The sequence below is a fragment of the Buteo buteo genome, chromosome 8 (genome assembly GCF_964188355.1).
Source record: "Buteo buteo chromosome 8, bButBut1.hap1.1, whole genome shotgun sequence".
Taxonomy (NCBI): domain Eukaryota; kingdom Metazoa; phylum Chordata; class Aves; order Accipitriformes; family Accipitridae; genus Buteo; species Buteo buteo.
This window is the reverse complement of record NC_134178.1, coordinates 5,691,163-5,717,258: the sequence shown is the minus strand read 5'-3', so window position 1 is coordinate 5,717,258 and position 26,096 is coordinate 5,691,163. Positions and strand designations below refer to the sequence as shown.

Sequence of the window (26,096 nt, the reverse complement as noted above, 5' to 3'; positions counted from 1 at the left end):
ACACTGGGTGCGAACAAACCGCAGTCCCAGGTCTGTGGGTTTGAATGTATATTTGGCTCTGCAGTCCGTTCACCTGAATCGTGACATTTCTGGCTACAGCATTCTTTTGCGATGCATACGCTCCCTTCTCTTTTCCTTTGGGCTGCTCTCGTATAAGCAGAGCATTCAGGTAGCCAAGTTTTTAGGGACTGAATATGTAAACAAAACCGTTTCTGTTTTTCTTCAAAAATGCACTTTATACCCCAGTATGGTAAAAGCTGCTGGTGCTACATTCTCTCTGCAGAACCTGCCCATGCCAACCATGGTAGGAAATGCAGGAGCTCAGGTGCAGGTGGCTCGGATCTGCAGGTTTTCACTTGAAGGTACCCAGTTTCTGCATTTAAAAAAAACAGACCAGGCTGAGATTTCTGAATGTGGTTGCAGCCACCTCCCTTTGCAGGACTCATTTTTTACCAGAGCAAAGAACAAGACCGCTTTTGCTCTTCTAGTGTCCTCCTCCCTCTTTCACTGCCTTCAGCCACCGCAGGAATTAGGAAGGGGAGGGGATGCTGAGGTTGATGAGACAGGGCTTGTTTAAAAGCCTGTGCTCAACTAGGGCAGTGCTATGGCAGCATTTTTTCCTTATGCTTAATGCTTGTGATCCCTTTCATTCTTTCTTGCAGTTACAGAGCAAAATCTGTAAGTATTATATATAGTAAGCTACTGAATATATAGAGGTTACCGGGCCAGTAAAGTACTTACATGGATCAAATAAATAGCCTGTCTTTTAAGACCAAAATTAAATCATACTAAGGAAACATGTCACGATTTTCTTTTTTCTTTGAGTAGGGGTGGTGTTGAAGTGATTCATTGAAAATTTTACCCCTTCTTAGCCTATAAAGTGTAAAGGTGTACTTGGGAACATTGCTGCCTCAAGAAGAGAACTCAAGGACCATTTGTTCTCTAAAACAACGTCATTGTATCAGTCTTCCAGCCCAAGGTTGGGTGTAGAGGTGCGTTCAACCCGTTGGCTGGGTTGTGGTTTAGTCTTCTGGAGCTGGAAGGTGTGTGCTCCAGGAGCTCCAACAGTGCTGTGGATCAGGTCCTGCTCTCCTTCGTATTTTCTCCCAAATGATGTGTGCGTGTTGGAACCAGGATGTCTGCTTATTAAGTACAGAAATTGCAAATGTGATTGCTAGCAACTGTGGGCTACGTAAGCTTTCCAGATTATTTTTTTATGAATACTCATGGTTGTCTTTTAGAATTCTGTATGAACAGGACTTTATTGGCTACAGGATAGATAAGGAGAATTTTCTTTCAAATGTTTTACATTAATGGAAACATGATCATGTTAGCTATGCTGACATTAAAAAAAAATCATAAAATGTGTAACCTTAGGAGACATGAGTTGCTACTACACTCACTAAGACTTCATTTTGTTGGCTTTCTCACACTGCGTGTCTTTTGGCAACATGTTGTGTTGCAAAGCTGAAGACTGCTAGCCTCAATGCAGAGACTGTCCAATTTACATTCTAGTCATACTGCAGCGTTTCATAACCCCACTTTAGCTTTTCCCTGGCTTCCCAACAGCTCTGCCACCTGACACTGCACAGGAACCTCCAGGGCAAGGGAAAGGGCCTGACAGTCCCGGGGAACAAGAGGAGCCGCAGTAGTCTTTGCTAAAAGAGACCGTAAATATGGAGGGTGCAACGCATTGGCCTGAAAAGCGGTATAAGCTGGTGGTGGATCAGTGGGCTGTTGCGTGGGGATTTTAGTGCAGGTGTTTGGACCGAAAGGAAGGACTGCAGCTGCTGCATTGGGTAGCTCTTACCTGCCATGTGGGAAAGCATGGAAAGAGCACGTAGGGGAAAGCAGATCAAAAATACCACGGATCTCAGTATCTGGTCAGAATATCCATAAATGCTTTAAGAACTAAGCCCTTTTAAATGTCTCTCCTCTAGTTTGGAGGAACCGGAGAACGATCGGTACAAAACAAGGAGTTTTTTAAGAATTGATCGGTGTGCTTACAAATTCCTCAAAACATTATGGCATATCTGAGTATTTGCTGTCTTTTTAATATTAGCGCTACTTTTAATTTTGTTTCTTGAGCCCATGCCTAAATAAAGTGCTCTGAGTTAATGCCTCATGGTGAAAGAAGGCATGGCTACCGCTGCTGAGACCCCCCTCCCGCTGGAGCAGCGCAGGCTGCGGGCAGTGGTCTGGCACCGTGCTCTGATGTGCAACCTGAATCACTCACTGTGCGATGGAGAGAGCAATTTTACTTTACTAACTTTCACGTTTTGTATTGTAGCCATGAGACGCAAACGACCTGCTGGGATCATCCCAAGATGACTGAGCTTTACCAGTCTTTAGGTAAGATACCTATACCAGTTGTTTGGGGTTTTTTCCAATCGAATGAATTTTTAAGGCAAGGGTTTCCAGAAGTAGTAAAAAACAAAATTAAATGAAAGCGACAGGCAGTGCTTTTATCAAGATTAAAATTTTCTGCAAGGGAAATATGTAAAGCATAATAACACATTTCAAACATGCAGTGGAAAAAACAGTATTTCAGTTAGCACGTTTGGAATGTGTGCTGGGTTTACGAAGTAATTTGGGTGCATTGTTGCAAACTCTTACTGAAAGACTGGGACAGAAATGAAAAAAAAAAAAGAAAATCCTGAATCTTTGCACTGTCTAATCTACTTTACAAAAGGCAGATGAAAAAAATCAAACCAAGCTGCTGTTAATGTTGACTTTTGGATGGTAGGAAGCCAATTGAAGCAATTTGCCAAACTGCGTTACCACTGCTTTATTTTTAAAGCACTTTCAATACTTGGAAGGCACGGCAGCTGTCATGATGTCATTTTGAATACCCAAATTGCATGCTTATTATGACTTCAGATGTGCCTCTCTGGTGGAGTTTTTTTTAATTTTTTAGCAGCTTTGAATTTTATCAACAGAAGCACGTCTATAAGATAAAATAGGTCAATCCATGCTCTAGTATAGGCTGCTTGGCAGACCATTTAATAGCTAACTCTTTGCTTTTAATGGTTCTGTTAATAAATAATAGAGGGTATAATAAAAATTAAGCTATTTCTCTAAAAGAAATATCAGTGAATATGCTGCATTCATAAAGGAGGTTACGTCTGTACAGCACATGTACATAAACCAGCTTTAAATGAGCCAGCTTGAGCAGTAGGGCAGTCAAATCTAGCATCCAGTGCAGGCTTATTTACCATGGTGAAAAATAGCTTAAATTATCTCCTGCTAAATTCTAGTTTAGCTGCTGAAAACAGTCTCATTATGCCAGCATGATCTATTTCAAGTGAACTCAGGTATCTTTACGGTGCTCTGAAGTTAAAGGCATACCAAAAATAATTTTAGAAAAGTGATATGATAAAATGAAATGAAACGGTGTGAAGATGTTTTTCCTTACAGTATTAGCACTGTGGCACCAATTTGTTTAAAAATTAACCAGAATACAGCTCTGTATGTCAAAAAGGGTTATAAGATATGTAAGTTTAGGCTAACCAAATGCAAAAGCAGACAAGTATTGACTTGCCATTTAATTATAACGTATTACCCTGTTTGTCTCCTTTATATTTCTGCTCTTAAAGTGAGTGGTTTAAAAGATTGAGGACAAATAGTAATTGCACATGCAGACATCCGTTTAATACAGGTAGATCTTCAAACAGTTGCCTGTTAATTGAACCGCACTCTGACTCCACAATCTTCTTTGATCCAGAGATTCCATGATATTTCTGATACTGTTGTTGGTCAGACCTAAAGTCCTGTTGCAACTGCTTTTCTTCTGCTATTTCCTGGTTTCAGCTAGAGTGCTTTTGAATGTCAAGAAGTGAAGAGGTAACTATATATGAGGGAGAAAAGCGTCTTGATGGGTTCAGGTCAACGGTTCAAAAGATGTGTGACTGCTGAAGTCAGTTTGCATTTAATTTAACGGAGTTTTATCGCTGTCAGTATCACCCAAATGTCAAGTTTAAGATATCCTTATTTCTTATTGGATAAAGAAGGAACATGTTTAGGCAGATTTTGTTTCTTTTTCTTTTTCTTAGAAAATCCTGCTGTTTTCCTTTTCAGGAGCAAGGAGTGTCCAAAAGGGCAGTCCTCTTTCTGGCTAGTTTTAGCTCTTTTGGGGTTGAGACCAAATGCTCATTAATATGGAAGTGATGCTGATTTTAGCAAGGGATGTATAATGTGTATTTTTGTTAGTAAACTTAGGTGTTCATGTATGTCTACCAAACAGATTAAACAAGGTGATTCTTTGTGCCCTGCCACATGGGGTGAAGCTTTGATAAAAGTGCTACTGAAGAACCTACCAATTTTATTTTATTTTTGAGTTGGGTGTATTCGTCATTGCCTAACTCTCATAGAAATTGCATAATACAAGCATAACCCGTTTAGTCTTGAACAGAACCCTTGATGTATTTTCACTGCTTTGCTTTGCCTCCGGTCAAAACGGTAATAATGGGATGTTTGAAGTCTTTTCAGACTCTTCAGTAATATTTTATCTGAGAAGATGCTATTAAAGTCGATTTTGTGTTGCATACTCATTAGATCCTTTTATTTTTCCCACATTAGGATCCAAATTTTACTTCTCATTCATATGAAGAAGCTAGTAAAGAGCTTAGTATGTATACGTTTTAAAAATCTGGTAGAAAACATGAATTCTGCAATCCAGGTAAAGGCAAAAAAGTGAGACCAAGCACATCAATGCTGTCAAGAGTTTTCATTTCCATTTTCCAACTCCTACACTTGGCTTGTAGGGAATAATTGAGCTATGTGATGTAGCTCTCTATACATCCCAGGTACTGACTGATGTGTTACCTTTGCGTAAATTTACCACACTTCAGTTGGTGCCAGTATATCATAATTTGCTAGGGGATCCTTATGTCTAATTTAAATTCTTACAAATTACTGAAAGCTTAATTTTTTTAAGTGAATAAGGAAGATGCAACCTGGCACAAGGTAATGCCAAAAAAAGGAGTAATATTAGTTTTATTCTTCACATATCCAATTCACACACCTACAAATTGCTGCATTACATTTTTCTAAAATAGATGAATTCCAAGTTTGAAACTTGTTGGCCTCTACTTTCTGTCTTTAGAGGTTTGTCTATTTATAAAAATTAAGCTAGATTACTTGGGAACATTATTTGGTACTAATAAAAGAAGGTAGGAACATACTGCGTACACTTTTGTACCTGATCAGATTGTTGGTCCAGGAAGTCATGTATCCTGTTTTCAGTAGGGACTGCATCAGAGAAAGCAGAAATAACCCACAGGAAGAAATTATAAAATAACCTGCCCATGAAGGAAGTATTCTCAAATACTCTTCGAGCTCATTTGTTGAAGCATGGCCATTTATAAAGATATCAGTAAACTGTAAAATATTTAATTTGAAACTTAATATGTGTATCAGAAATTTCTAACTGGTTGTTCTTTTAACAGAAGTTTTTCCTTTAAGAAACTAAAGTGCTTGTTCTGGACTGCTCTTCTTTATTATTTAAACAGCATAGCAATTTTGTCAGTTTTAATGAAGCATCTATTCCTGACTCAAGTTGGGAAATTTTCACTCTTCATTTAAAGTTATGGCTACTTAAAATTACATAATAAGCCATCAGTATTACATGACTTAATTGTTGTTTAATGGTCAAGTCAAAGTGGCAACAGGTAGTTGCAGCAATGACCTTAGCTGTATCATTTACTGTATCTAGTAGATGTTGGTATAGATTAATTAAGAAGAAATTTTGTAATTTAAGAACACAGGGAAAAAATACATGCTGAAATAGGAAAGGTAGTAAAAATATGTGATATGCAAGTCTCAAAGGTTCAGAGGATGACAGACATCCCCCGATTTGTATTTACACTGTTATGAACTACTTCCATTTTCTTCTAACTTCCCTCTTATACTCTTCAAATTACCAAGAATCGCTCCAGCTGCTTTTCTTTCCAAAAGCAGTTCCCCTGCAGCAGATCTGCTTTCTTACACTGTTCTTTTTACAGCTCCCTTACAAATTTTCTCATCCTTCATGATGGCTCCAGGGCATCACTAAAATGAGAATTCGTGTTATTTCATTGTCCGGGAGAGTTCAAGGACCTTTGAGTGAGAGGAGAGATGGGAAGAGCTGGAATCAAAGTAGTTTGGGGTTGCTTAATTTTTTTCAGATTATCTTCTGAGAGTGAACATTTAATGGCAGGCAGCTTTGCTCAGAACGATAGTATTTTGCCTTTAAGCTGAAAATGACTCTAACCTTTGCAGTGATGGCCCAGGAGAACTTGGCCTGTCGTGCCATACCGTCAGCGTCCCTCTCCTCCAGCCTTCCCATGTAATGTCAGTACGAGTCTCAAGGTGCATTAGTGTCACTGTGAACAGTAATTGCAGTAGCAGGCAGAAATGTTGCCGTGTGCATCTGTTTATCTCTCCTAATACATGGAGGCAAGACAAGAGAGTGAAAAACACCCCCACCCTTTTAGACTGCAGTGCACTGGTGACAGCTTTCCATTTAATTTGGAGGGATGGAGGGGGCAGTTCTATGCGGAGTACATGGAAGAAATGTCGCAGTTGCTTAACACAAGGTGGGAGAATGCAAGAAGGTACCTCTGAGCCTCCGCTGGGCTTTCGGCAGCAGCTGCAGTGTTGATCTTGTGGCTGGCTGCTCTTGTGCAGCAATGTGAGCTTCCAGCTCCAAATGACCCGAGTTGGATAAACTTTATCATTTTTGGTATGTTTTTTTTGATTTGTCCTTCTGAAATGCTTCCTGAAGAGGCTAAACTGCCCCTCTGCCATAATAGTTTTTATTACAAACTACTAAACCATGTATTTGCTATGAGGTTTTATTCATATTCAACTAATAGTTTTCCATGTTTGTACTAGTAAGACATGTGCCTATTGCACACACCAATCGTTTGATTTCTAAGGAAATCTGGTGAGACAATACATACGGTCTTTCTTTAAAGTTTGCTTATTCACTGATGTCCTTTTCAAGCTAACTGCAATCTGAATAATAAAACTTCTTGTTTCAGAAAATAGGATTGGTTGGGTTCTGTCAACCTTGGATAGTAGTCAGACCTAGAGCAGGTCATCTTTCTAACTGTGTGATTGCATCCTGTGTAGGCATAGACCTAACAAGCAATAAAAGTAACTAAGGCAGAGAAATAGAAGGTAGGTGGTAGAAGTTAATCTTGCATCCCTTGAAAATAAAACCATCGGTGTATTAGCAGTGAAGGAGGGTATTATAGAGGGAGCAAAGTAACGTTCTGTTATAGAATAGATGACCAGTATGGGAACATTTGCTCAAGAGTATTGCAGTCTTGGTTTGCAAAAGGACACGTTTCATTAATATTTTTTAAGTTGTTTGTTTTCTATTTATTTATTTTAGGATTTTCCATTATGGTTAGTTCTCATCTAGTGTACATGAAGGGTTTCTGACCTTTCTGACTGCAAACTCTACTCACATGCCAACCCCATAATGGGCTATAACCCAAGCGTACATCATATCCTTTCTTACACCTTTGGGTTTGTAGGCTGAAGAAAAGCCATTACATGCTAAGACTGAATTCCCAAAGATCATATCAATTGGTCTGGTTATGGGGATGCTGGGACATGCTGTGGTGTTCATCCACTTGGTCTAGATGCAATCAGTAGTGTTTTGGTGCCCTGGGTACCTCCCACTTACTAATTTGCAGAGACACTATCAGCTTTTTTACTCAGCGGGACAGGTCTAGTACAGCGTGCTGTATTGTTTCATGGAAAGTGGTTAAGCTGTATGTATAATAACACTGTTTACCGTTACTTATTCTCAAAGCAATGTAGATGATAGCATTAATTATTGTTATAATAAAAGAGTCAATGGCTGAGACTCAACTGATATTAAGCAGTGTTACTTGATTAATTTCTTTCCTTTGTGCATTTGTCTCATTTGCATTTTTAAATTACAATTCTTAAAGAGGCAATATATGTCACTGTAGGGCATCATTAAAAGATTTATATACAGGTTTGGGGCAGCGGCAAGAAACCCAGCATTCTTATCAGCCGGTCAGGGAATCACAGCCGCATTGAATCGATGTGAGACGAAGCTTCTTGAAAAGTCAGAGTGCCATTAATGTCTGATGAAACATGAAAGCTTAGTGGCTGGAAGTGGAATTATGGTCTGTTCAGGACTGTACAGTAAACCATTTTTAACCTCTGTTGGGTAGGCATTGTCAGAGACAACAGTGACATGTAATTCCCAAAATAGTTTATCAACTGCAGGCATTGTATTTATGAACAGCTATATGAGCATGTCACAAGCTATGGCTGAGTAAGACTTTTAGGTTTTGAAGTATATCACTGTACGTTCACATTTTTTTCCTTGCAAATAAGTGAGAGTAAAAAACCCCTCAAAACTCTGTACATCTTATCAAATGAAGATAAGGATTTGACCTGATGACATCTAATTTCTTTCAAAGAATTTAGTTAACTTGCCAAATTTTACTCTTGAGGTAGTTATCACCTGAAGCATGTAAGCTGCTCTTTTCAGTTTGATAGTGTCCAGACAGTAAGAAAGTTGCTGTCCATAAAATGAAGTGAAATGACTGTGTTTTGTCCTCATTAATTAAAAAGCAATTATAGTAATATTCACAACAATATATACAAGTAACCCTCTTTAAAGTAAAAAAAGAAAGGTGGTTTCCAGGTAGAAAGGACTTCTGAGATGCCTTCAGATCATATTGGTGATCATATTGGTGTGTGAGAGAGACAAATAACATGAACAACGTTTGACAGGAGGTAGTCTGGCCCATCGCGGAGCTTTTAAACACTCAGTGACGTTAGTCTGTCGTAGAGGACAGTACATTATCAAATGAAGCATCCCAGTCATTCAGCACTCTTAGCAGCTGGAACAACTGTAGGGGGGTTAGTGTGTTTAAGAACCACCGTGGAAAGCAGTTCAGTTATAACACCTTACTTAAAGTCTGTTGTCTGGGTTATAGGTGTGACTACTTGAGAATAAAAACAAATATCCCTCCATGCTGGATGCTAAACCTCTTGTTAAATATGTTCTTTTAAAAAACATATTGTTCTTCTTTAATTTGTTTATTGCTTTTAGTTGCTTACCAACTTATTTTGTGCAGTATGGCTCAAGAATATGAGGATCTGTTTTTCCTCTTAATATTCATATCCCAGTGTAAAATCTGGAATTTAGCATGGGAGGATTTAAAAAAAAAGTAAAATAAATCTACAACTTCTTATTTGTTGATATTGTGTCAGTAGTCAGTGGGATGTTCCAGCAGGTGGTTCACATTTTTGATACAAATCAATGACTGCTTCTCAAATGAGTGTTTTTTTTTTTACCTGATGATCCACTGGCGAAAGGATCTGCAATGTGTAATTACAGCTGTTTCTACAATAGTGTGTAGAATTACAACATTGGAAAGCATGTTGATTAGGCTGTCTTAGCTCTTTTGTGAAAGAACATAGCCCTTACCTTTTGAGATTTCTCTCAACATGCAGAATTATGCAGAAAAGGCTAGTATTGAATTGTCTGATCATCTTTCCATAATATTTCTGATTTGAGTTATTCCTATCAGCAGTCTGAATTCTTCATTAAAGCTGCATGCATAATAAGAGTACTAGTTCTTGTTCAATGTTATTCATATTAATATGAATGCACATAAGAATATGAACATGTTCATATGTTGTAGGCACATGATGGACATGGAGAAAATCACTTATGTAGATAACCTTCTCCCTACTGCATTAGTTGCAGTGAAGCAAAGGGAGGTGTTTGTCATGTCTATAATGAAAAGAGGAAAGCAGAGAAAGGAGATTTCCTAATTTCTGACACTCACTGATGCTTCAGCTCTTTGAACTCCTTTCGCCATGACAGTGGGAGGGCTGCGGCGGAAACTTAGGAAGATCGTGGAGAGATCTTAACTGCTGTGTTGGTGGGAATTGTTCGTTGTTGTGAAGGCATCAGCTGTAAGCACCTGCCCTGTCTTATGGGTCTTCTGTAATGCAATCTTAAATCTTCTCCCCTAGAAAGTTTTATATTCCCTTGAACAGAGAGGTTGTTCATGGCTGAGTGATGGGAGACCCATGATTTCTCTTTGCTCTGGGATTTTTTAATCTGATCTTTAAGGTCCCTTCCAACCCAAACCATGCTATGATTCTGTGAGTGTCACCAAATACTCCTGTGTGATCCTTTCCTCAGTCTGTTCCTTTCCAGGGGCCAGGTGACCTCTTCCACTACATCGTTGTTTCAGACAATAAACAGATTATGCTCTTGAGCATTTACATTTTTTTGTTCAAAGCTTGAATGTTACCTCCTGCACAACAAGGACTGGGAGTATCATTAAACAAGTTAGAAAAGTTTCAAATACTCTAAGGGCTTTTCAGCCCTCTGACCACCTCATTTGGTTGACGAGATGGCGCATACTTTCTAGGAGTGAGAGGAAAGGGCTGCAGGAAAGCTTGCGTGCTATACTGAGCTCTCCAACCTGCTCAGAGATGATAAAAGCTTTGGAGTTAAGGCTTAGTGGGTCCTGACTCTTTTAGCGGGTTGTTCGGGAGTGGAGAAAGCATTGCATTTTTTTCCCTTGGGACCCAGGAAGGGAAAAAAAAAAAACCAACCCACAGAGAAGGAGTTTCCATAGGCTGTCGGGAGGCCGCTGCTGCTTGAGCCTCCTTCCTCCCTCCTCGGCATGTTCCCAGCAGCTGCGGCCGGCTTGTGGCCCGGCAGTGCCTTGCGCTGCCTCGCTCGGAGTCTCCTCCATCGCTGTTAGTGGTGACGTTACCTCCAGCGCTCCTGAGCCTAGTGACAAGCTCTCATTCCCTGACAGTCTGATGTTCTATGGTTTATTTAAATGGGGTCATATACCAGCAAGGGAGATATTTTGAACGCAATTAGGAGAGGCCTGGGCTCCCCTCCCTGCTCCAGAGAGCAACACGTTTGTTTGTTCCAGAAGTAGCTCCAGGGGAGGTAAGACACCACCAGCAGTTTCATAGGAGTAGGGAGGGGAAAAGCTAAATCATTAAGATCCAGTGACCTTAAGTGACTGTCACCACCTGGTAAGAGAGCTGTCCATCAGGAGCATGGAGGTGGTGGCATAGCAAAGACGGGAGGTGAGCAGTTGACACGGGGACAGCAACTGGGCATGGGCCGATACTGGTAACAGCAACGAAGGGTGGGAGTGGAGGCATGCGACGGCTACGCTTGGCCACAGCATGTACAGTCAGAAGATGACATTGCTGCTACTTTCTCAAAACCTGAGTTGAGGGCTTTGAAACTAACTCCTGACAATGCTTGTTGATCATTTACAGCAGATGCTTCTTGGCAGCAATGTCATGAAGGTTGACAATAAATTCAGTGTGTGTTACATACGCAGGAAAATAGGTGTAAACTACAGCACTTTCAGGATTAAGTGTCTTCATGGATTGTACTTTCTGCCCTGATCAGGGCCTGAAATATGCATATATATATTTCCTAATATTTCTTAAATTGTAAATAATAAGTAGAGAAGCTTTTTTCAGAATACTCAGGGAAAATTTAGAGAAGCATTCTTTATTTTATCAAATGCGAGCCATAATCTAATTTTTTCCAGAATACAAGTGCAGATTTACAACAAGGGTACAAAATGTAACTGAAGTCACTGTGTGTTTGCGAGAGACTGCTTTATTAATTTCCCTTCAAGACAAATTAAGCCGCTTAGTTTAAATTGCTCACTCTATTCCACACCACATTAAGGCTTCTGGACCTGTCAGGATGATTGTGAGAGAGGGAGCTGGCAGGAGCAATACACAGGGGAACTGCCCATTAAAAAGGTATATGGAACTGTAAAAAGAAAAAGAAATGATACACAAAGCTGAAACTTTCCCTTCTGCTGTAAAACATGTTTTAGAAATGTTCCACAGCTTTTATTAAGGTATACAAAACTACTGAATTATCAAACCTCAAATTACTCATTCAGAACAGCTTAATTAAAATTAATGTAATCGAGACTATATTCCCTCTGCTACCTGCACTTGTACAGCATTGTAAATGATGTTGGGATAGTTACACCCAAGCTACCACATTGCAAACAGCTTTATAGCGCCCCAGTGCATATGCCAGCAAGGAACTGTTTTGTATTATTTGCCCTGGTTTTCATCATATTCTTTCTCTAAGAGTCTGCCGGGCTTAGAGGCAGCTTATGGGGCTAAATGGACCTTTATTCTGAGCCAGTATATTTTTTATTAATGTTCTTTTTGTATTTACATAGTAGTTTACCTTTTCCAAACACTTTCCCATCATTAACTCCTTAGGCGCCATGGGTTTCATCAGTTAATTAAATGCATTCAGCAGTGCTGCTGGGTGCTGAAACTGGCTGGCACAAACAGTCCATTTCAGTGCTAGAAAACCCTTAAATTACAAGATGCCAACCAATCTGTTGGGAATGGTCCCTAGACCACTTAAATGCCCAGGAGCACCTGTGCCCAGGAATTGGTTGGGTGGGTGACAGGGCCAAAATTGTGCCAGCAGCAGTCTGGTTTTTCATCGGTGGGGGTGACCGCCCTGAGCACACGAGAGTGCCCCTCACCACTCTGCGGTTCCCGGTGCAGCTGCCCCGTGGAATCCCTGGGAGGTGCTGGCAGTGCCACTCGGGAAACAGCATCAGTTCATGGACTCGCCCCCAAACCGGCAACCTGGATGGCTTACCGGGGTTCTCTTCGATGAAGGTACCGGATTGAAGTAGCGCGCAGTTAGCTTAGGTATCTGTTGATTACTCGCGTAAACAAAAGCTCTTTGCCAGGTTTACGCACTCACTTCTGCATCCCTAGTTTGATTCTGAGTAACGCGAGCGGTGGCGTATCCGCACTGTAGTCTTGGTATGCCAAATCTAGTTGTAAATTACGAGTTAGCCAATGTACTGCTACTGATGGCAAGAATTCAGCCAGAGTAGTTTCAATCTCGCTTTCAGTGAATTTTATCTTCATTCTTGTTGTAAATGGGGTTTGCCCAAGGGCCACCCTCAGCAAAGCCAGGGACAAGATTAGAGTAAGCGCATCTTCCTCAGTCTGGTTTCACAGAAGAGAAAGATGAAAATGTAGTTTCCTGGCCAGATTTGGTCCGAGACAGCCCCTCCTTTCTTTTCAGTTTTGTCTAATGTTCACTTCTTAGGCTACAGACCAGTTGCTGTGCCTGGCTGTGGAGATGACCACAATTTGGTGCAGAATAACGTCCAGGTAGCCGGTACCGAGCCTCCCGTGCGCTGAGAGGCCTCTCTGTTCTGGTGTGGTGTGACTGGTTTGGTGTGTGGCCTGCCTTGTCCCTGCGCTGTCCGGGGAGGTTTTGCAAGCCAACTGTTCAGCGGGGACTTGTGCTGATGTCCTCGTTTTGTTAACCAGGTGAGAAGGAAGGCTTTAGCAAAAATCACGCCACGCCGTGTGTTCCTAGCCGGGTGCCGTTCCCTGCTGTTTCGGAGGTGGGAACACACTTGGCTGGGTGTGCTAGCTTCTTGCCAGGAAGGCTCTACATCTCGGGGCATGGCTGGGATCTGCTTAGGTGGAAAGCACAAAAGTTTCATCGGGTTTTTTTCAAAGTTGTTTTTTTTTTAGCAGTAGCTGAGAGTCGCCTGTTTTTTCCTGGGCAGAGCTCTTCTCTTGGGGCTGCCTGCACGCAGCCCAGCTGGCGCAATGGGCAGACAAGGAGGAATTTCAGGTTCTTATCTCTCTCACAGTGCCTGCGGTGTGAAAGGCTGCGGTCTTTTCAGACAACACTGCTGCAGCCACTGATGTTGTCCTTTCAAGTGCTCTTGAGTTCAGTGCCTTTGAACGAAAGGAAGTAACACTTTAGGACTTCGTGTTTTTCTTTTGGATGATTGATTGTCAAGTTTTGAGGGCTTTTGCGCAGTGAAGTAGAGTTTCTAACATACTTTTTTTTTTTTCCACTGTTCTTTTCACCAATGAGTATAATCTTCTAGTTCAACTTAACAATGTCTTTGTGAGTCTGGTTATTTCTAAGGTGTAAAGCTGATCTTTTATTTTAATATTTCCTCCCTACAGCTGACTTGAACAACGTCAGGTTCTCGGCGTACAGGACTGCCATGAAACTCCGCAGGCTGCAGAAAGCCCTCTGCCGTAAGTATGTGCCTCTGGCTCACCCGCTGCCAGGAAGACTTTATGATCAACACACCAAGTTTACTTGCAACTTTCAGAAGCAGAAAAACAGCCCCACACATATCCCCAGCTCTACTTGCTGCATGGAAACCTCTTAACTGAAGGGTCTTCCGCTGCCACCGGTTTGCACATTCCTCACAAAACCAAACTGCTGGGTGGTCTGCAGATCTGTCCCTTGTAAGACAGAGCAGTGGATCAGAAACAAAATTAACATCCTCTACATATTTCTTATCTTTATACTCGTTAGCCGGTATTTTCACTGTGTTCGTTCCTGGAGCCACGTCCCCTGTCAGCCACAGCCTTACGGCTCAAGACCAAAGGAACAAGATTGTAGTGTACTAGGAACAGTGAGAGTTTGGGTGAAATAATTGCTCCAGAGCTGGAGTTGCTAATGGTTTGTTAAGTTGTGTCTTGAACCCTGAGGGGCTGTTGCCTTTCAACGAGATCATCACAATAAACATTTAGCTTCATTTTTCCCCAGCTTTTGGTTATGTTCAGAAGTCTCTCATCAGCCATACATCAGTGATGTGCATGTCCTAACATTTTAATTCTCTCAGTTGGTGTATGGTATTCTACCTGTCACTGGAGTTATGTTTCCTCTTCAGCTTATTGTAACCTGATAGCTAAATAATTTGCTCATAGTTTTCTTGGTAGGCCGATCAGTTGCCAAAACAAGCAGTTTATTAGGTGGTACAATTTGGAGGGTTATTAAAATATTTTAACATTCACTATTTGGCATTTAATTACAGGGTTAAATTTCTGACACAGTTGCAAATGTCTCAACTGTTGATTTATCTCAAGTTTGGATTTGTGCTCACATGTTTCTGGAACTGTGTCAAACCTCAGTATTTTTGAGCGTGTTTACTTTTAGGCTTATAAGCATGGGTGAATTCCACTAGTGAACAGACTTAATTTCTGAATTTATAAAAAGAAAAAGAAAAAAAGGAAAAAAAAAACCAATAAGTGAAAAGTCTTGTAACATTATGAAAGATTTCAACATGAATGAAGTGACAAAGAATGAGTTATGATGATCAGAAATACCAACATGGCACAGCTCTCCTGCCACACTCATTGTGGGAAGGTATTGTAAAGAAACCAGAGCCATATGCAGTGAAAAGTATTCATAATCAGTGCAGCACTGAAGTAAGGGACTAAAATTTTTGGAATTACAGGTTTCTGTAGCTGGCAGCGCACAGGAGTGACTTGTAACAGGTTTTTATGGCTGAAAGTGCAAAACTTTGCATCCTGTTTTATCTGTATTATGCCGATTCCTACCACTGAATAATTCTAGACTCGTCTTGGACTTCACAGTGTGGAATGGTAATTATGCACCAAAGTCAGTTTATCTCTCAAGGTTACACTTAGGTAGATTTTCTGAGAATGAATGTTTTCAGAGACATGCAGTGGCGCTTACACTGATTACTTTAGCACATTCTTCATACTTGTATCTAAGGAGAAGTATTTAAGGAATTTGGTTAGCAGTCTTTGTTCTTACAAATATTTTTGCTTGGAGACACCATCGTTGTATTTGTGTCTTCTATGATTTCAGTGTCGCTTGTGAGCTCAGTTTAATTAGATTTTTTTTATAAAACCCAACTCATTATAAAATTTTTTTTCTGCAGTTTGGCACTGCAGTAGTAGAAATAAAGCAGTGCTGGGTTTCAGGGCTCCTACGCATAGCCCCAAATCCCTGCATTCTGCTTGCAGTAGGTGCTGCTTTCAGCTCTTACTTTTTATTTCAGTTTTAAAATGGTAGGAGTTTAAATATATATATATATATGTATATTATTCTTTTCTGCAAACTTCATAAAAAGCAGAGCAGTTTTGTCTGCTGAGGAACCCTCTAAAGATACGTACACAATAGAAGGCCTGCAGAAGTGAAGGTACAGCCTGTTTCTCAGTGGCAAGAATAGAAACACTTTTAAAAATGAACTATACTTAGACTTTCATTCTTTTCAGTTTGTAAATCATCCCAATGAACATTAAGACACTAGGATATTAAACCTAAAGAAGAATATGGAAAATGGTAATCCTTAACAAATAAATGCTTGTGTATTGTGTTACCTTAGAGAAATCTAGTGTGTGGCTCTATCATCCCAGCCTTCGAAATTATTGTGGGCATGCCAGGTGTAACTATTGCACCTTTTTTTTTAAATATATGGTTTCTTTGATATTCACATCAAAGCATGTTGACTTTCTTGTTTTGCTACTTTTAAAAGATCTGATCTTCAAGTGCAAACCACATCTGAACATTGTGATGTCAATAAAATGAGATGTATTCACAAACTTTTCTTGGAGATGTAGCAAAAGAAAATACTCAAGAACTTCTGTTAGGGTGCTTTTTTCCTTTAATTTTATGCAGGCTAGATTAAATATATATTTTTTAACATATCAGCCAATAGCAGCAGGTTACAGAGGAGATGATCTTGCATTCTGGCAACACTATTAATACTTTTTATCACCAGCCATATGTTGAGTTTTCCCTAAGTTCAGTATGTGACCTCCACAGAAGAACAAAAGAGTGGCAGAGAACTCACAAAAGGTACAAAGCATAAAGTGGTATGGTTTATTTCAATTAAAGCTTTGCAAATCACAGAATGGCAATGAATATACAACTCTTCAATACATATCTGGCTGTTGGGGCTTGTCTTTTGAAAGTCTGTCATTCATGGGACCTCTATATTTGCTTTCAGGAAAGAAATACACAATTCCTGGCTCTGGGAGAGGACCCTCCACATTTCTTTAATCTTGGTGGGAAAGGTGCAGGAGGAGCTTAATGTGGCGAAGGCCAGAGCCACTCTTCTTCCCATAAAAAGAAGTTCCCTAGAGCAGAGCATGGTGGCAAGCACTTTTTGCTTGTTATAAGATGAACATGTGTTATTCACTTCAAGATAGGAAAGGAGGTTGATGAAGAACGGGGTGAAAGGCTTTTCAGAAGTTGCTGCTTATTAGTAGGAAAAGCTTTCACAAAGTGGAATGACCCATGTTTAGCAGTAGCTGCATATATAATTAAGCTGCCACTCAGATGCCTGAGGGGTTCATTTAATTACCATTGATTCATAGTCTCAAAGGAACTCAGAGTTCAGCCTCAAGCTCAGAGTTCAAGGTGTTGTGAAGGCAGTGCTCTATTTCCAATTTGACTAATAAACTATTAGAAGAGTCTTTCTGAGACTTTTAGGAATGGGTCTGATAAATATGCTTTTGTGGGATATAACACTGACCTTAGAATAGCTATATTTTATATGCTAGTAGCTTAAACATAATATTCCAAAAGATTTTCTTTTAATAAGTATCTATATGCTAATGTGAAAACAGTAAAATTCCAATAAAGCTCTGTATAAAACCACAGATTCAAAGTTAAATTTCTTGGTATAATAATAGGGATAACATTCCAAGCCTTCCTTACTCTAGCACGGGGTATGTCAGGCCCACAGTGTGAAATTTTCAGAGGTGCTTAAGGGATTTAGTAGCAGAAGTCCCTATTGATTTCCAATGTAATTTATACTCCTGAAATTCTTATGGCAATTATGAAGTCCCAACATACTGTTCATGCAGCATCACCAAGCAGCCCTGTCTGCAGCTGAAGTATTTTTCATCTCCACTAGGACATCAGAGGGTCAGTTTATCCTTGGTAAAATAGGATACTCAAGTGTGAATTTGGCAAATGCACCCTTAAGCTGGATCAAGTTCTAAAAAAATTTCTGTATGGGGTTCTGCATTTAGGCTCTGCACATTTTTTTTTTTTTTTTTTTTTTTTTTGACATTACCAAGAGATGTTGCTTACCAGGACTCCATGAAGCACATTTTTATTCCAATGAGAGAAAAACTGCTCTTGCAGTTGGGTCAGTTCATTTCCCAGTTTTGTGAAGAATTTCCTGGATGATTTTGGGCATTTCATTCTAAGCCAGATGCTACTCCCTCGAGTCATGTTGAATCGTGCTGCACTTTGTGACTGCTCATGGTATGAGCAGGACTAACAGCATCTGGTCTTTAATATCCCTATTTCTCACACCCTGGAATTCACTGCAAGGAATTACAAAGGGTTTTCTTGTGGCAGCAGGAAGATCTGCGTTAATAGTCTCATTTTTCTGATTTGTTCTTGTTCCTGTTTTACTTTGTAAACCAACGTCCCATAACTCTCTGACTTGGTGTCCCCCAAAATGTGATGCTGCTGTTGATGTTAGTATGCAGAGAGTAAGAGCTGAGAAAGGGAAGTTCTGTTTTGCCTTGGACATCCGAATTTCAAAATGCAACTGACTTAAATTGGAATGAAAATCAAGTTTTTAAATGTCCACGACAAAAAACTCTGTTGTATGTTGACTGATAAGTTTAAATGTGTCTTACTCTGTAATGTCCTAGAGGTATTATAAATGTAAATGCTCTGCAAAATTAAAAATGGATAAATTTCATTAATAAATATTAAAAGAGGTCATGTAATGTTCCTGGAACCTTCTTTTCCCCATTCTCACGAGAGGAAAAGTAACAGAGAGGTTAATCCCAGTTCAGTTGTGATTTGTCTGTGTATTCCTTGTGGAGTTTGGTTCAGTTAAGATTGCTTGACTTACATAAGAAATGGATGGCACGTCTCAGGAAAGCTGATGACATGTACTATGTTTCAAGCACATTTGGTGAATGCAGTAGTCAAATATTAGCCTATCTGTAGGAACATAAAACATGAAATATGTAATTTTTACTTACAAAGTAATTTGTGTAATATTTCTATAGGATCCAATAGCATAATAGATACTTTACAGCTAAAAATGAACCAAATTTCACTTTTATAAACACTGCCCTCCAAGACCACAGCTGAATAAACAGTGCACCTGTAGGAGTCTTGAAACCAGTCTGGCACGTGACTTTCAGAGGACATAAAATGTCCTCTAACCAGGCATGTAAGCCAAGTAAATTGTTCTATTTACTTTTTGGGTATGGGTAATACAACCACTGTTCCTCTTCATTCTTTATTGTGTGTGGGTTTTTTATTTTAACAGTGGATCTCCTGAGTCTGTCTGCTGCATGTGATGCCTTGGACCAGCACAACCTCAAACAAAATGACCAGCCGATGGATATTCTGCAGATCATTAACTGCTTGACCACCATTTACGATCGACTGGAACAAGAGCACAATAACCTGGTCAACGTTCCTCTCTGCGTGGACATGTGCCTCAACTGGCTGCTGAATGTCTACGACACGTACGTATGGGTGCTCTGAACATGAGCGGCTCAGGAGCTTTCCCAACAGCACAGGGGGAAGGGGGAAGGGGGAACGAGCCGTCCACCTCATTATAAAATGAATGGCTTGAAACTGAAAAAAACAGTACTTGAAGTGAAAGTTTAATAAACCTAATGGTTTAATGGCTGCATTTAGCTGAATCAATACAGCCCTTGATTAGGCTTACAATCCTAGCTTTATTAAGCTAAGCAATGAGAGAGCTGGAAAACAACTTTTTAAACAGATTTCTGTGTTCAGAGCAATTCTGGGACTACATGTCCTCAGTAGGTCATGGCTTTGCATGGCTTTTTAAATTTATTTAGGTAAAGAAATTCAAGAGAATTTCCCAGAAGCAACAGTACGAACACCATCATATAGACTCTTGCATGTGTCTGTACTTCTGCATGTTAAACCTTTCAGAGCTGTCCATTTTCTATAGCTTTCAATCTATAATTTTTGTTCAAAGATGGAAGAGGTTCATCTCTAGTGTGCTTACAACCCTTGACAGTCAGGAGATTTGAGGAATACTTAATGTAAAATTGAATTTTAAAAAGTGTACCTATAAGTATAAATACAACAGAGTAAATTTACCTTAAGATAATTTATAAGTATTCCTATTCAGTGGGTTAATGATGTTGCTCATAATGCATAGACAAATTCCAACACACATTTGTAAGCTAATTTTAGAATAAGCCATTATTTTTGTATTTGGTGAATTTAGTGAAAAAAATGTCAGTGGAAGTCTTTATTTGTGTTTTTAATGTTCGTATCAGCCACCTTCCGCCAGACACATATTTCCATTGAAACGGTTCCATTTTGAACCGTATCGAAGTGAAGCACCATAACATTGTTCTTGCATGCACCCTTTATCACAGCACTGAAGCTTCAGTGATCACCTACCAAAAAAAAGTACAGATTTGTACAGAGTCTCTTCCTGCAGGTTCACCTCCAATAAGCCAGTTGCTTATAACATCCTCTGCAGCAGCTGCAATATCCTGTGAAGTGGATTACCAGATTACATTATATTCTTGTGTGGTGTACCAGTAGTAGAGAATGGAGCTATATTCATTTAAGAGCCAGGTTTAATTTCTTTACTCTACTTTGGCTTCCACAGAACTCTGATCCACTTCTGAATTATCATCAACTATAAATAACATATAAACGAAGATACTCGGTTAGCGAAAAAAAAAGATGTGCTAGGGATGTTAATCCAGATCAGCCACATTAGAGGCAGAGAGGGAAATAAAGGTCGCTCCCCAGGCTGCTCCTAAGCTGGACAGTCCGGTTTAGATTTCCCGTGTCCAGTCGAATTCTCTTTATGTTGCACTGTGCTGAAAGTACAACATTAGAAATTACAATTTGCTGCCTCCAGGCAATTCCCTTGGTACGCTAGGGAACTGTATATTGCAGGACACAATGTTTTATGTGTGAGGAAAGCTCGTAGCTATTTTGCTGAAATTCAGGTTTGAATTACGCTAGTAAGAGAGGTGACCTTGGGGTTACATGTGTTTAGTTTTCATTGTAAACTTAATAGGCAGAGATCAACCGAAGTGCATAGCAGTACTGGAGACATTTAATTAAATATACTGAATCTTTACTTTTCTTATAATTGAAAACTGTCATTTGTAAAGATATTAATCAAATTCACAGTCAATGACTGATCTAATTATGGGCACAGCTCTGCAAATCCAACACGTTTCAGATTTGTTTTAATTGATCAGTCACTCATGCTCATTTGCAGTAGCTTGCTAAATTATTGGTTTGACTTGGGAGGAGAGGAGAGTGAACTGAACAACTCACGATTCGTGCAAGTTTCAATTTAATATGCCTTGCAGGGAAATCATCATTCTGCAGTCTTCTCCTGTATAATTTGCATGAGCCTGGTATTCATCAGCAGGAGTTTCTCAGGGCACAGATGATAATTAATTTGGAAAAGATTTGGGGGAGAGGAGTAAGAGGAGTGGCGTGTGGAAAGCATAGGTAAACAACAAATTTTTATTCATGATGAAAAACACAAGATTCTCTACTAAAAGGTTGCAAATTCTAAATTCAGCTTTGCCCACTGGTTTCTGTCTGCACCTTTTATATGGTTTGCAGGGGAGATACGTGGGTAAATGAGCACTGCTGGCCTCTACAACGCTTTCATAGGATTAAAAAGACAACACGCATCTGTGCCAAACAGTGGAGCCTGATGCATGACTATGGCACGCCGGTACATGATTTATCTTATTTCCAGTGGTGTTCTTACTGGCAATGCTTCAAAACTGTTGATAAGGCTCTGCTTCAAAAATGTCATTTTTAGGCATTAGCTTCCTACGTTGTATATGTCTTCGTTTGCAATAGATGTTATATATTTGGAATGCTATCAGAAATAAAAGTCTTGGGGGAAGCCAGCAACTGGAAGTAAATTGAGCTAAACCAGATGACTGAGAGAAGATGTGAAGGTTTGTCATTGTGTCGCCTGCAGCGCAGAGGAGGATGTTTTTCTCACAGTCACGGTAAAAAGCAAAAGTAATAGCGTGGGCACGTTACGAGGCAGGAGTGACTGTGAGGGGAAGGCTGACCAGAGGCAGCACGGGGACTGAGGTGGAGCATACCAGCCCCTTGGCACTGGGCAGGACAGGTTTGACTGCTGCGAGGAGGAGCTCAGAAACCACGCGGTGTTGTTAATGGCGTAACTGTACGGCCTGCCTGCCTTCTCGTGATCACTAGGCAAGCTTCATCAGTCACCTGAATGTCTTACAAGTGCCTCCGTCGCTGCTCACTGCTGGCAGAGGCTGCTTTTTTGTGCTTAGCTCCCTGTTGCCTTCTCAAACAAGTCAGGGCAGGGCTGACAGACAGTAAGCAGACTTTGTAAAAACGACTGCTACATCGCACTTCTAATGAAAGTGAAGCTATATTGTCTTTGCCAAAAGAGATGGTTTGTTGTTCTGTCAGGGACCTCATCTTCTCTGAGAATAGCTCAGCAGTAGTTCATAGAGAAGCCTGTTCAAATAAGTGTAAGGTAAAGACTCTTTACTCTCACTTTTGTCATAAAAAAGGAGGTGAGTAATTATTTCCAAATGAGACCATTTCTGGTTGAATTGATACAACAGCACAATCCAATTCAGCTATGCCTGTGAAGCCACAACCGTATTTTATATTTGATTTCTAGCTTACCCAATAACCAGCCAGCGTGTGCTGTGCAACATGGTTCTGTGTGGGACTTCGTTTATGACGACTACGGTACTGCAGTGAACTTCATTATAGTAAACAAATTATGACATGAATGGATCATATTATCAGCCAATGTTTCTTTTTCATTAGGGGTCGCACAGGAAGGATTCGTGTCTTATCTTTCAAAACTGGTGTTGTATCCCTTTGTAAAGCACACCTGGAAGATAAATATAGATGTAAGTCAATGTAATTCTTTTGGTTTTAGTTTATGTTTATATTATGTTTTTATTCCTCCAATTTATTGCATAAACATTTAGATAGTATAAAGAGACATTCTTTTAGATAATCCTGATGCAAAGTGTGTTAATTCGCTCCACCTTTTACTTTTAAGTTATTTGTTCAGTACGGTTTTAGTTAGTTGAGCACAGCAGTCCCCAAACTTTTTTGATTGCACCCCTACCAGTAAAAAATTTTTGAGCATGCACCCCCAATAGGTGTATATTTATTTATAAATTATATATATGTACCACTGTACTAATAATTATGTACATTATAAAACATACCAAAAATAGAAATTTAAAAAATACAAGAAAGATGAAGGAAACACTATTTTTAAATTTTTAAATTTAATCTATTAACAGTACAAAAAAATATTTCCTTACTGCACCCTAATGGATTGTCTTGCAATCTCCCCGGGGTACAAGAACCCCTGTTTGGAGACCACTGGTTTAGCACACCTTCATACACAAAAATGCATGTCTACGGGACATCTTGCATTACAACATTTTGAAATATATTAACTTTTTAAGATGTTTTCCATAATGTGGTCAGGGTCTTGTTATTTACATGGTGTTTAAATATAGTTGCTACCTTTAAATAAATATGCAAATTTTGCATATCTTAGTACACCAAATCCTGAAATACTTGAAAAAATTCCAATTGAAGCTTTAGTTTTATCTGACTAATAAATCAGTTCATTAGTGAGGCTAGATCCTGAAAAGAACTACTGATAAGAGTAGTTCTCAAGACTAACTTTCTGGTTAAATTAACTGGTATCACTCATTCATGCATTTAAAAAAACCACTAAAAAACCAACCCTTAGGATTTGACCCAATACCATAGCAGTTCTTCATCAATTGTTATTATTTTATTATTCTACTAATGCAAGTTGAAGAACACTGAAGAGAAAACAATTCCGACAACAGAGTCAGTGCATGACTATGTATAATTGGATCAGATTTTAGGGCAATCACTATAAATGTCACGATCTCTAGATGTTTCATGTGGGTGTTGTGAAAAAGTATTCAGAAAATCTTTTAAGAAAATTACTCAGTATGGATATTTTTCAAAATGATATTTCCTTGAGGATTATCAAAGTTATAAAGGAAAACATTTATTCATATTTTATAGTCTCCTGCAGTGTGTGTGCCCAGTAATGCGTAACCCCCCCTTTTTAAGGTTGTAGAACACTTAATGTTTTAATGATGGGGAAATTGAAAGCTGAATCATTTGTGGGAGAGGAAGGAATTGTCTCTGTCAGGCTGTGGTCTGGCTTTACCATCCATGCCGAAGTCGTAGTGCAATTGCTCTTCGTATTGCTGCAGGTATGCTATGAGTTGCACCCCTTAAATTTTTTTCTCTCATTCGTGCAGCAGAGCAGAGTTGGTTGTGCTAGAGCACAAGTCTTCAGGCTTGCAGAGGTTAATGAAGGTTTTATCCGAAAATTATTTATTACAAAACTAGACTCGGCAAGAGTGAAATTCATGTAATTAAAAAATAATCCTTTCTCTATCCATTCCTTTATTCCTTCGGAAGAAAAGAGGTGTCAAAGCAGTGCTAGGAATGTTATCTTGAGCAGTGCTGAAGCACCTTTATAATTGTATCCCTGGTGTCAGGTGAAATATTAAGGTGGCTCCAAAAAAAGGGTGTTATTTTATTCTAGCTGTCTCTTGGTCTCTTTTTTTTTAACTCTTTGAAAATAAAGGAGAATTTATTCAGGTCATGTACTGTCAACAGGGATATTACCAAATAAATATTTCAGATAATGCTAACCTGATTTTTCTTCTTACTCTGAACTCTAAAACCTTCTCAATGTATACGTAGTATAACTAATTCCCACCAAATTAAATTGAGCTGACAAAGGGATAATAATTCTGTCCTGTAAGGATTCTTTTCTAGAGTGATGCAGTAACAGAACATGGCTTCAAGTGACATTTCTCTTCAGAAGTGAAAACTTAGGATGATATTAACATTCTCCGTGGATGGCAGGTTCTGTCGTGCTGTAATGTTTTTCTTTCATTTTAGAAATGCTCTTGGGTCAAAAGATTATGATATATCGAAGTTGGGGAGCTCTTGTTTTTCAGATCAACTCATCTGAAAGAGAAATGGATTCTCCAAGTTGTACATTGATTGCTAAGACTTGAAAATGTGCTGTATGTTGTATGAGATTATTTTACTGTGAAACAATATTTTTGAAACATTCATGTTGTTGTGGCTCTAAGATCCTGCTGTTTAGTTAGCTGTGTTGCAGAATCAGCACGGCTGTTGTCAGTAATGCCACAGGTGCTGTGTTAGAATGGGCTTTCCTCTCAGGTACAAGCCAATAATGCTATTAAAAATTTTCACTCGACTGCATATTTAACAGAGAAAAAACAGTGTTTATGGGAAGAGAAGCACCCAAACTGAAGACACATTTTTGTGTTCATGCCCGCCAAGGCTGTTGACCGTACTTGTGAGCCTTTGAAACTATGCAAACTTCCCCACTATTTGCTGCATCCCTGTAGCGATGCTTTAGCTCTGGTGTCCTTTTCCTTCCTCCAGACCTGTTCAAGCAAGTGGCAAGCTCCACTGGCTTCTGTGACCAGCGCCGGCTGGGGCTCCTGCTGCACGACTCCATCCAGATCCCTCGGCAGCTGGGCGAAGTGGCCTCCTTTGGGGGCAGCAATATCGAGCCGAGCGTCAGAAGCTGCTTCCAGTTTGTAAGTTCGTGTTTGCTTGCTGTTAATTTTCTGATTTGTATTTTGCGTCAAGATAGCCTGTACGTTCTGTAGAGGATTGAAAATCTGGAAGGAGGATTAGGGTACCGAGGGTTGTTTAATGGTGGTGTTCACTGGTGTATTAAACCATTCCTTTGATGAGATGTATTTGAATTAGCCTGTTTCTCTGGCCATGGTGGAAGAAGCCCAGATTATGCTGTTATCCAGACAGCAAATAATTGTCATCAAGGCTTATATTGTAACTGAACCCTGCAAACAGTTTAAGTCTTTGTTACAGCAGCTCCTGGTTTTACAATTTTGTATTGCCAGCAGTAGATCGCCATTTATTGCTTCCATGTAGGTGAACAGAAATGGTTAATCTAAATTTTGGGCATATACATACCAGTGACAGCCAGGTGCCCAGGGGAGCAAGAGGAAAGGAGCAACTGCCTGCAGTGCTGTCTAGGGGCGAGGAGTGCTCAATGAGCTCCTTCCACTGCTTGAATGGATAATGCCAGTTTTCTTTAAAGAGTACTGAAAGAATTCCCGTCCTGTCCGTTGAGGAATACATGGCAAACTGGAGGCTCTTTTTCAAACTTGTAAATTATTTAATCTGGGCA

At 39.7% G+C, this 26,096-nt stretch overlaps 1 protein-coding gene across 18 annotated transcripts in view; it reads left to right on the top strand.

The window, feature by feature from the left end:
* The window catches only part of DMD (dystrophin), a 1,298,312-nt gene that overhangs the window by 1,217,254 nt on the left and 54,962 nt on the right, over positions 1 to 26,096 (top strand). For all 18 annotated transcript variants that reach the window (XM_075033523.1, XM_075033524.1, XM_075033521.1 and 15 more), the window contains 5 exons: positions 2,291 to 2,352; positions 14,020 to 14,094; positions 19,125 to 19,326; positions 22,652 to 22,737; positions 25,322 to 25,479. In XM_075033523.1, the coding sequence (XP_074889624.1) occupies positions 2,291 to 2,352; positions 14,020 to 14,094; positions 19,125 to 19,326; positions 22,652 to 22,737; positions 25,322 to 25,479 (583 nt within the window). The remainder of the gene's footprint in view (positions 1 to 2,290; positions 2,353 to 14,019; positions 14,095 to 19,124; positions 19,327 to 22,651; positions 22,738 to 25,321; positions 25,480 to 26,096) is intronic.